A 12,170-nucleotide genomic window follows, 5' to 3' on the forward strand; every position below is an offset into this window, starting at 1 on the left:
AATAGTGGAAAAGCTCATTGTCTTGACTAGTGCATTTTAGTTTCACATACAAGAAAATAATCAGTCACTTCTGAACTTAGACTTCCCTTATGGGTGATCTTAGGTGCAGCTCTCATGTCCCGAATGTGTCTCTAACAATTAGTCAGAGCTGCAGCCATGTATTTCTTCTGAAATGCTGCAATTGAACATCTGGTGTGATGGCTTCTATTAAGGGGGGGCTGAGTTTTACTCCATTACATTCTAGTTTAGGAGATTGTGAATGTGAAAATATTGCCATGACCTATAATTGGATCAGCAATTTGTGGGCTCAGATGTGGGAGACAGAGAGCATTTTAAAGAGCTAGGAATGTGGAAAGGGCTTTGTGGGAATATTTGTGCTTCTCTCTGAGTTCTTTCTGCTCTGGATAGATAATTGTGTCCTTCAGAAAGTCTCATTCTCGGCCGTGGGGACTTTGCTAGTAGAATTCAAGGAGCTGTAAAAAACTGAAGCAAACAAGCAAACAAACAAACAAAAAACAGTAGCTCTGAGGGTATTGGAGACATGTGAGAAAGGGATGAAAACTCACTCTCAAATGCCTGTGAGTGGAGAGAACAAATTCCTTGGTGGATTCAGGAGTAGTGATTAGTAAAGGAGGGTTAAAGAATCAAAATTTGAAACCCATAAGGACAAGTGAAGAAGTGAGAACAAGCTTTAGTCTGTCCATGAGTATTTATAAGGCATCAATTATGTTAAAGAGAGATGCTCGAAACACTTTGTAAATAAGTGGCGGCATGGTTTCTGACTTCGGAGAACACAATATGGTTTAGTTAGGGAGGTTAACTCCCTATTCTAAATAACATCACAATAGGTAAGAGTCCAATTCAACAATGCTTAGAATGCTACAAACCACTGCATTAAAGAATTCAGAGGGGGAACAAGGATGGTGGCAGAGGAAGAAGTGGGAGAGTCCTCTACATGCTTAGAGAATAGATCAGATTTGGGAAGGCAGACAAGGAACGGCACAGGGAAAAGAATAAAGTAGAAAGTAAAAATGTGTTGGGGAGGTAGAAAAGTTTAGTTTAAACAAAAAGTTCAGAAGAGTGATTTGTTGAACAAAAATGGAATGATACAGAATCCTAGAACATCTGAAACTCAAACTTTGAAAACTCTGTAACTCTTAATTTGTATTCATTCACTTTGGATGAAAAAGCAGAGATGCAGAGAGGTGAAGTGAGTAGAACAGACCTTAAAGAGGAGTTTGGAGTTTACAAACAATGGATTGAAAGCTTTTCGGAAGAATCCATTGACTCAAACTTCCATTTCAGTATAGAGGATGATGTATGTATGTATGTGTGTAAGTGTGTGTGTGTGTGTGTGTGTGTGTATACAGCTATCAAAAAGAATGAAATCTTGCCATTTACAATGATGTAGATAGAACTAGAGGGTATTCTGCTAAGCAAAATAAATCAGTTGGAGAAAAACAACTACTGTAGGATTCACCCATAGGTGGAATTTAAGAAACAAAACAGATGAACATAGGGAAAGGGAAGGGAAAATAAAATAGGATAAAAGCAAAGAGGAAGATAGACCATAAGACTTTAACTACAGAGGACAAACTGAGTGTTACTGGAGGGGAAAGTGGAGGGAGATGGGGTAACTGAGTGATGGGCATTAAGAGGGCACTTGATGTAATGAGCATTGAGTGTTATATGTGACTAATAAATCACTAAATTCTACCACAAAATTAATAACACACTATATGTTAGTTATTAATGTTAGTTAATAACACACTATATGTTAGTAATGTTAGTTAACACACTATACTATATGAACTTGAATTTGAATAAAACAAAAGAAATAATTTATATTTATAAAACACAATATAGATTACAAAAATAATTAAAAATCTCTTGTCATCTCACCATACTGAGATGCCACTGTTTATATTTTCTTTAGACACCTTTTCCCAATATATATTTATATATTTCTCAATGGGACCATCTTGTGCATATTTTTTGCAATATTCTTTAAAAACAGTAATATAATAATATGTTGAGAACATCTATTTATGTCAGTAAATGTTTTTACAATGTTATTTTTAATTCCAGCATGTATTCCATTATATATTTGTACTATATTGTATTTACTCAGTTCCATGCTGATGGTCTTTATTAATTTTTTTTGTTAATATAGGAATAAGTATCTTGGGGAGATAAATGTCTATGTGTTGTCTTTTATCCAGTCTTTCAAATATTTCACTAGATAGTTTTTGTATTGCTATTTTGCTAAACTCTTTCTTTAGACATGAGAACACAGTGATAAGTTCAAAAAAGCCTCATATTTTCAGGGAACGTACGTTCTACTTGGGAGAGATAAAAAATAAAGTAAACCAATAAATAAATAGGACTAGTTGAAAAAATGGTCAGTGGTATAAACATAATAGAAATGGGGGATGTGGAACACCTGGGTGGCTCAGTGTTTGAGTGTCTGCCTTTGGCTCAGGGCAGGATCCTGGAGTTCTGAGATCGAATTCCGCATTGGGCTCTCTGCATGAAGCCTGCTTCTCCCTCTGCCTGTGTCTCTGCCTTTCTCTGTGTGTGTGTCTCTCATGAATAAATAAATAAATCTTAAAAAAAAAAAAAAGAAATGAGGGGTGTGATAAGACTGCTGGTATTGAGAGGAAGATGGTCAGGAAAGGGCCTGCTGACTAGGTTTGATCTTTGAGTTGAGCTCTGAGTTTAGAGCAAGAGCCAGTTACACTCAGGTACATAAACTTTTCCAGTTACTCAATTGTTAAGACAGTTTATAAGGCTGAAAGAGCTTGGGGTATTTGTAAAACAGAGAAAAGGCTTAAGTAGATGAACTTAGTGAGTTGAGGTAAGGGAAGAAAAGAGGTTGTAGGAGGCGAGATGATAGAGGCATGCAGAGTCCAGGACATGTGGGACCTTTAAGACCATGGTAGTAAGTTTGGGTTTTATTCTAAGTGAAATGGAAAGCTTCCAGATGATATTAACCAATGGAGACATGACTGCTTTATATTTCTACTATCCTGTGAAGGCAAGGGTTATAAACAAAGAGACATAACAGTGGCATTACAGTCAAAAGTGATGATGATTTAAACTAGACTGTAGTACTGGGGACAGAAAAGTAAGAGACTTGTAATTGTAAATAAAGTTGTCAAAATATACTGTTTAATTATTTTCTACAAGTATCTCTAGGAATATAAACACCAGAACAAAGAGGGTATGCACAATTTAGACCTCTGTACATATTCCTAAGTGTTCACAAGGAAATCTGCACCACTTTACAGGCAATGGTAGTTCTGCCATTTACCAGAAAGTATGCACAATATTTTCTGTATACACAGGAATAAGAAACAGTCTTTGCTCTCAAGGAGGTGACAGTTTAAGGTGTTGAGATTGCACTTACTATGTATTTACTGTGTCTTCCTATGGCATTTACTTAGGTGATAATTTCCACATCAGATGTAAAGTCTTTTCTTTCACGAAGGGGTAAAAACAGAAGTTATTAATTAGAGGAATAATCTGGCATCCTAATCTTTGAATTCAGTCTCTTATATCATATTTTTTGAAAGTGGAAATTCCAAACAAAAACAATGAAAAACTTTTCTAAACATGCCCCATATTAAAAGACTATGCCCAAAATGATAGTAAAACTGATAAATGTGCTATGTTGAACAAACTGTCATGGAGTTTTATTGACATGGGACTTGCATTATGTCTCCCAAATGTATATGTATCTCAAGCTTATGTGCATAACTTGAGTCCAAAATATTCCTCTGAGCTCCATTTACCAATATCTAACTTCTCTTTTCTATTTGATACCTTCCTTTATAGTTCCTAAATTAAACTTATAGTTCCTAAATCACAGATTCTACTGTCTTATTTTTTTTTTTTAAAGATTTTATTTATTTATTCATGATAGTCACAGAGAGAGAGAGAGAGAGAGGCAGAAGCAGGCTCCATGTACCGGGAGCCCGACATGGGATTCGATCCCGGGTCTCCAGGATCGCGCCCTGGGCCAAAGGCAGGCGCCAAACCGCTGCGCTACCCAGGGATCCCGATTCTACTGTCTTAAAAAAACATTAGCTCTGTCTTACAAAAGCCAGAAAGTCAGATTTTTAGCTCAAAACCTCACCTTTGACCTAGCATAATACATTAAAGGAAAATAACAGATGATTGTATATTAGACACAGTTGTTATTTCAGCAAGAGGTAATTAGGATAAAGCACAAAATCGTATTTTCTTTTAAAAATATGAAAGCCTAAGCAGAGAGAGAAAGAGATTTTTCTCTGAAAACATCTAGTTTTTTTCTTAAATTTTTATTTATTTATGATAGTCACACACGGAGAGAGCGAGAGAGGCAGAGACATAGGCAGAGGGAGAAGCAGGCTCCATGCACTGGGAGCCCAATGTGGGATTCGATCCTGGGTCTCCAGGATCGCGCTTTGGGCCAAAGGCAGGCGCCAAACCGCTGCGCCACCCAGGGATCCCTGAAAACATCTAGTTTTAGAGGCAAAACATTATCTAGAAGATCTCAAGAAAAAATATTAATCAGGAAAGCTCAAGATTTTAGCACAGTAGCAGTTATTGTCAAGCTTAGAGACTGTAGTTCCAACAAATAAAGCAAATTAAATAACCCACACATTATTACTGAGGAAAATAAGCCTTAAACCCTGGGCAGCCCCTGTGGCCCAGAGGTTTAGTGCTGCCTTCAGCCCGGGGTGTGATCCTGGTGACCCGGGATTGAGTCCCACATCGAGCTCCCTGCATGGAGCCTGCTTCTCCCTCTGCCTATGTCTCTGCCTGTCTCTCTGGTCTGTCATGAATACATAAATAAAATCTTTAAAAAAAAAAAACCTTAAACCCTGATCATTGAAAAATAAACTGATAGATGTCCTTATGTCCTCAGATGGCAGAGTAAACACATGTGAAATCACCCTCCTACCCCAGTATATTTTCCCCAAACAGAAGACTAAAGAAAAGGACATAAAGAGATGGAAAATGATGTAATTAAATTTATTTTTATTTTTTTTAAAGATTTTGTTTATTTATTCATGAGAGATACAGAGAGAGAGAGGCAGAGACATAGGCAGAGGGAGAAGCAGGCTTCCCATGGGAAGCCTGATGTGGGACTCAATCCCAGGACTCTGGGATCACACCCTGAGCCAAAGGCAAATGCTCAACCTTACTGAGCCACCCAGGTGCCCCTGTAGTTACATTTATAATTTTTCTCATATACATAGCCTTGCTCTGAAAGAAGAAAGGGAAAGCTCCATTGATTAGAAAAGATGAGGTCTTCAGAGAACAATAACAATACAGCATATGGAAAACCATAGAGATAAATGAAGATAGAGAGAATGCTAAAGCTTGGTAACTGGACAGCAAATCAGGCCCATGTATGAGTATAGACCACAGAGTGCACTCTGCAGACTTAAGATAGGATAAGATTCTACACTGTACATCCAGAGTGGAAGTCTATAGTTGGGAGCAGGATCCAGGAGAATTCCACTAGTTTGTGAAAGGAAGGTGTAGAAAAATGATCCTCAAGAAGATAATTCTCATTATTTAATAATAAAACACATTAAATGGCTTATGTTGGTATTTACTTCCTTTGGTTTGTCTTATTAAAAGTTAAACATTGTCAGTCAAATTGATTGCATACATCATTTCAGGTTGAGGTGAATGAAGAGAAATAGAAATTTGGAAGCATGCAGGAAAAAAAAAAACCCACAGTGATTATAGAAGTCAGCCTAATACTCTTACTACTTTCACAGTTCTAAAGTGTCTACCCCAAGATATTTGTTAATTACAAAGGAAAATGACAAATTCCCAATAAAGAAGCCTGGCAGATACAACCTCAATCAACTGTTCAAGGTTAATATCATCAGAAATAAGACATATTGACATCATGTACCCCTTATATGATGCTCTTGGATGATAATCTTGCCCAAATGGTATAAATAATCTAATCATAAGCATGCATCAGACAAATTCAAACTGAGAGACATTCAACAAAATAAATGACGAGAATTCTTTGAAAGCAGAGACATCATCAAAAAGGGACTGCCGCCAGAGATTGAAGGAGGCTAAGGAGTATAAAAACTAAGTGAAAGATGGTATCTTGGATTGGATCCTGAAACAGTAAAAAAGCCTTGGTGAATAAATGGGTAGTGTTCTAATAATGTCTACAGTTTAATTAACAGTATTACATTAATGTTATTGTCTTGGTTTGATATTGTTTTATGGTTTTGTAAAATGTTAATTTTAGAGGAAGCTGTGTGAAACTCTGTACTAGTGTGGTTCAAAATATAAAGTTAAGATAAATATAAAAAGAAATTTAAAGGAAAACAGCAAAAGAAGAATGTTTTATCTATCTCTGCCTGTATCATTTACCTCTATCTCTATTTCAAAATATCCAATAGCAAGCAGTAAACACTGAAGCAGAAAAATGTTCAAAGAGCATGAATAAGCAATTTGCAAAATAATAAAACAGTTAAGAAATATGCACACAAATTATTTCATACTATACCTTTTCTAGAAGAGTAAGCCAAAGAAACAGGAAAAGTTTGAATCTTTGTATTAGAAAACAAATTACAAAGATAGCAAAAAACAAATATAAGAAATATTTTAGATATTTAGAAGATTTTAAAGTGACAATATGCATTTGAACACCAAGTCAACAAAGTATTTCTTAGAAAGAAATTATTTTATTACTAGAAGCAGCCTTGGGGACTCCCTAGTCCAGCTGCCTCATCGTACCAATGAGGAATTGTGAGCTTATAACTGTTTAGTGGGAGTCTTTTCAGCCCATCCTTATGGGGCCGTTTGTCCCTAAGTATGCACGCAAGAGACTTAGTTTGTAGCATTAGCCTGCTTTTCCCTCACAGATGTCAAAGCAGTTTTGTTTACCTTAATTTCTAAGTTAATTAACTTTAGTTGTTCTTCTGAGTTGAAAACATGTGCAGAAACAAGAGAAGATTCACTCAAGGTCAAAACAGAGGAACATAAAAAGTCTAGGATATGAACCTGAGTTGGTCTGACCCTACAGACTATTTTTTTAAGCAGTTTTAAATTTTATTTTTTAAAAATTTACCTATGTAAAAATACACTCATTCTGGTGTACAGTTCATGAGTTTGACAAATGCCTAGTCATGTAACCACCAGCGCAATTAGGATGCAGGATAGTTCTATTACCCCAAATCATTCCCTTATGCTGGCCTTTTATAGATAATCTTTTTCCCATCTTGAATCCCAGGGAACTACTAATTTATTCTTTGCCCCTATAGTTTTACCTTTTACAGAATGTTGTATAAAAGAAGTCATATAATTTGTATCCTTTTGAATCTGGCTTCTTTTATTTAATATTCTGTATTTGAAAACCATTGATGATGTTGCTTATATCCAGTGTTTGTTCTTTCTTGTTGCTGCGTAGTATTCTTTCATGGATGTACTGGTTTATCTCTTCATCCACTGAAGAACATTCATCCAAACTGGCTTCCAGTTTTGGCAATTAATACAGAACTGCTATAAATATTTGCACACCAGAGTAAGATTACTAGATCGTTTGTCAAATGTATGTTAACTTTATAAGAAACTATCCAACTGTTTTCTAAATGGCTGATAATTTATATTCCTACCTGCAATAGATAAGATTTTCAGTTGCTCTCCATCCTTACAGCACTTGGAATTGTCAGTTGGTTTTTGATGCTTTATTTTAGCTTTCCTTTTTCTTTTAAGAGAGGGAATGGAGTAGAGGGAGAGAGAGAGAGAATGAACTTAAGCAGACTCCATGGTCAGCATGAAGCCTAACTGGGGCTCAGTTCACAACCCTGAGACCATGACCAGAGCTGAAATTAAGAGTCAGATGCTTAATTGACTGAACCACCCAGGCACCCCTTATTTTAGCTTTTCTAATAGGTTAATGATGTTTTTTTTGCATCATTTCAAATGAAGTGATATCTATCATATACATATCATATACATATCTATCATTTATGTATCTTCAGTGGTATCATTTGTCTATTTTTTATGGGGTTGTTTACTAAGTTTTGAGAATTTTTTAGACATTTATATATTTTGGATATCTGTCATTGTCAGATGAGTGATTTGCAAATATTTTCTCCCAATCTGTGGTTTGTCTTTTTATTCTAATAGTGTTTTTCATGGAACATAAATTTTAAATTTTGTTGAGGTCCAATTTATCAGTATTTTGTTTTATTGCTTGTGCTTGTGAGCTTATATCAGTCTTTGCCTAACTTTAAGTCAGAGAATTTCTCTTACATTTTCTTTTCAGAGTTTTATAGTTTTACAGTTTACATTTAAGTCTGTGACCCATTTTGAATTAATTTTTGTTAAGGTGTAGATAGAGTATGGGTAAGGTAAGGGTATTTATTTATTTATTTACATATAGATGTTCCTGTGATCCAGACAGTTTGTTAAAAAGATCATGTTTTCTCCAATCTGTGGCCATTGCATCCTTGTGAGAAAATTTGAAATGAGCACATTTATGTGGGTTTATTTCTAGATTCTTCTATTTTATTTATTGACCTATATTTCTATCAATACTACAGTACCACCCTGTCTTACTGTAGCTTAATACTAAGTCTTGAAATCAGATAGTCCTCCACCTTTGCCCTCTCCTTTCAAAATTGTTTTGTCTATTTCTCATTTTCTTATGTTTTCTATATAAATTTTAGAATCAACTTGCGCATATCTATAAAAAAATCCTACTTGTATATTGATTGGGATTGAATTTTATTTACAGATCAGTTTGGGGAGAATTAAAATCTTAACAGTACTTTTCAAATCCAGGAACATGATGTATCTATTTATTTGCCTTGGGCTACGTTTGTGTGTGGGGGTTTAATGAGATAAAAGAGGGAGAATAAATAAAACAAACAATAAACTCACCGTTGGAATGATCTTTCTTCACATTTTGATTCCCTCCCAATATACATACTATTACTTTTTCATAGTCCTTAAGAAGGTTTTCTCTTCTTTCTTTTCTTTGTTATTATTTCCAGAATATTTAGGTGTAATTAGTGGGAGAAATAGCCTGTAGTGGGCTTACTGCATCTTATTCAGCAAAGTCACCTGATTTTAGTTGTGATTGTCTAGATCCTTCTTGCATGATAATGCCATGGATTGAGAAGTATCCAGAAGTGGCCTATCTTGTTTTGTTCTTTTTGTTTTTTTTGTTTTTTTTTTTTGTATTTTTTTTTTCAGTTTGAATAAACCAATTGTGAATGACTTCCAAAAGGTGGGGTTGTTAAATGTAAAGGATGTACTTTTTCTGTGAATGTTCAAAGGATTTATCTTGGGTGGATAGAGGCTTGGAAGAGAGGATGGAACAGAGAACTACTCTTTCTTAAGTCCAATAACATTTATGTAGATTCGGGAGTTTCTTCTATTCATGACAGTGTTATTTGGTGTGTCATTTAAAAATAAATAAAATGAATATTGATGAGACAGCAGACTTACTAGAGTCTGTCTGGGTGCACTTCTTAGCAGGCTTTGCTTTGCTGACAAATAACAAGAATTAGCATATGACACTGGTTATCAAGGTGGTACCATTTATTTAGGCCCAAAGAGAATACAGTTTTGGTGTCCAAACACATCTCAGCTAACTGATAAACTCTAGCACCTTCCAAACAGTATTATCTCCCCTAAATATTAAAAGGGTTTATTATCAAAAAGGCATAAATAGCTTTATCTTCCAATAGAGGTAATAATCACATTTTCAATTTTATCTCCAAGATTAGAAATCACAAAATGTGTTTTCTTAAGCATCATATAAATTGCTTATTTTATTTATGTCCTACTTCTTAGGTTATAACATATTCATGTAAAAAATGTATCTGGTCCTTTTCCTTTTTCTAGTTATTTAATTCGTAAGCCTACAAGGTTGTTTTTATTATAAATCAGGATGCTATTCTAGAGATCCTCATACTATTTTTTTTAATGAAAGTAGAGTATTACCGAACACTTCAGAGCACTGACTAAACTGATCCACTAGAGGAAATTTCACCTACAATTATTTGATATAACTTGAAGATATTGTATCTTTGGTTAAAATAGAAGTTTGATTCTACACTTCTCAGTCATTCATTCACTAAGACTGTGCCCTAGGACTGTGCTAGCTCTCAGGTTACAGAGATGATTTATACATGATTCTGTTTTTTTTCAAAAGCCCTCAAGTAGGGCATTGTGAACTGATTTTAAAATAGAATGGTAATTATCTTTTCAAATGAATATTTGGTCTTTCATTAAGTCATTCAAATGAGAGTGAGCAATTACAATGTACCCATAGGCCTCTAATAGATAAAACATGTCACTATATATGTAAATGATTTATTCATAATATATAGCTTTTTGTAGTTTACAAATTGCATTTGAGTTATACATTTATCATAATAATCTTCTACTTAGATCAGGTATGTATTAAAATCCCCATTTATAGTTAATGACACTTAACCAAAAAGAAGTTGTATAAATTTACATGGTAGAAATAATTGAGAAATGCTGGATTTGGGACTCCAAGGCCAGTGCTCACTTTATAATAACTCGTCGTTTCTCCAAAACTGAGAGCCTCTTATTGATTCAAAATTCTGGGATTAAAATTCATACAAAATACTGACTGCATTAATGTTGTTCAGCCAAGAAGCTACATAAGTCTCATTGTAAATATCACCTCTCCTGGGAATATCACTTTGATTAGACTGGTTAGGATTCTCATTGACAAACTCTTACTGTAAAGAAATTAACCACTTTTTTTTACAATTGTATTGTGTCCCATTTAAAATAATTTTATGTACCCCACTTTGGGAACGACTAGTTAATTAACTAGTTAGTCCTTACCATCTTTCTTCCTGGGTAACATAATAAATTTCACAAGGATATATGTTCTCTTCACTTCCATATTTACAGTGTCTACCATGGTGCCTGACACATAGTGGTTGTTGAGTAAGAAAGGATTTAATAAATTCATATTTGCCTACATGTGAATAGTATATGTTTCTAGTGTATGGTTGTGTATGTTTTCTTTTCTTATGAATACTAAAGTGTTTGCCTATCTTCCAAGTGTATTTAGGTACAAAATAACCATTTTCTTTTCATATTCACAGGATTATACCTTGACAATGTACTTTCAGCAAGCCTGGAGAGATAAGAGGCTGTCCTATAATGTAATACCTTTAAACTTGACTCTGGACAATAGAGTGGCAGACCAGCTCTGGGTGCCTGATACCTACTTCCTGAATGATAAGAAGTCATTTGTACATGGAGTGACTGTCAAGAACCGTATGATCCGCCTACATCCAGATGGGACAGTTCTTTATGGCCTCAGGTTTGTACTGTCCATTTCAAAATTGAACTTTCCTGAATGAAATAGTTATTGTTTTTTATTGGAAAGTAATGTTGTACTGTTTTCCTTATTCTTCCTTCAATTCTGTCACAGGCAGTTAAATCTTCTATCCAGTAGACATCTGAGAGCTTAGGGGAGCATGTTTACAAGGGGAATTAGCCCTAGCTAAGAATAAGTTTTTCTGAATTATCTCCTAATATCAGCTGCTGATACTAAAGCTGCTTTCTTTAAGGAGTAAGGATAAACAATCAAGAAAGCTGAGATATAGGGTTTCCATACAACAGAAAAATTTTGAATGCTGAATACTTGTTTGAGTGTGGCAGATGCTCTGTTTTATAAATTTCTCCTAAGCTGCACGAATTGGGTCTGGTCCTCTGATGACAGGAGGCTTTTTGTGCCTTCTTACCCTCCAAGGAGCAGTCAGATTTGCAAATAAATAAAGTTTTTATCCCATATTTATTAATAATAAATTTATACTAGTAAATGTACTTTTTGTCAGAAAATAATTGTGATGTTCTGCTGTTAAGGTGAGGGTGAATTGTAAAATAAGACAGTTTCTTCTTTTAAAGTTTATTTTGTATAGAAGCAATAGATAGTTTCCTGAAAGAAAATGGAAAAAAAGATATCTATCTTACTCTGAAAATTGCATTATTACAACATAAAGGATTCCTCTGAGTTATCGGGAAGAAACTAAATTCTGAAACATTCAAATATCTCTGATCTGTTTTAAATACATGTGTGGCTATCTTATTATAATAATGGTAGTAACAATAGGATTATTCATTAGGGGTTAAGGGTCAAATAT

General features: G+C 34.7%; 1 protein-coding gene across 6 annotated transcripts in view; it reads left to right on the forward strand.

Annotated features, from left to right (window-relative positions):
• Positions 1–12,170, forward strand: part of GABRB2 (gamma-aminobutyric acid type A receptor subunit beta2) — a 244,433-nt gene that overhangs the window by 73,340 nt on the left and 158,923 nt on the right. For all 6 annotated transcript variants that reach the window (XM_072824264.1, XM_072824263.1, XM_072824265.1 and 3 more), the window contains one exon: positions 11,127–11,347. In XM_072824264.1, the coding sequence (XP_072680365.1) occupies positions 11,127–11,347 (221 nt within the window). The remainder of the gene's footprint in view (positions 1–11,126; positions 11,348–12,170) is intronic.

Source organism: Canis lupus, chromosome 4 (genome assembly GCF_048164855.1).
Source record: "Canis lupus baileyi chromosome 4, mCanLup2.hap1, whole genome shotgun sequence".
NCBI classification, from domain to species: Eukaryota; Metazoa; Chordata; class Mammalia; order Carnivora; family Canidae; genus Canis; species Canis lupus.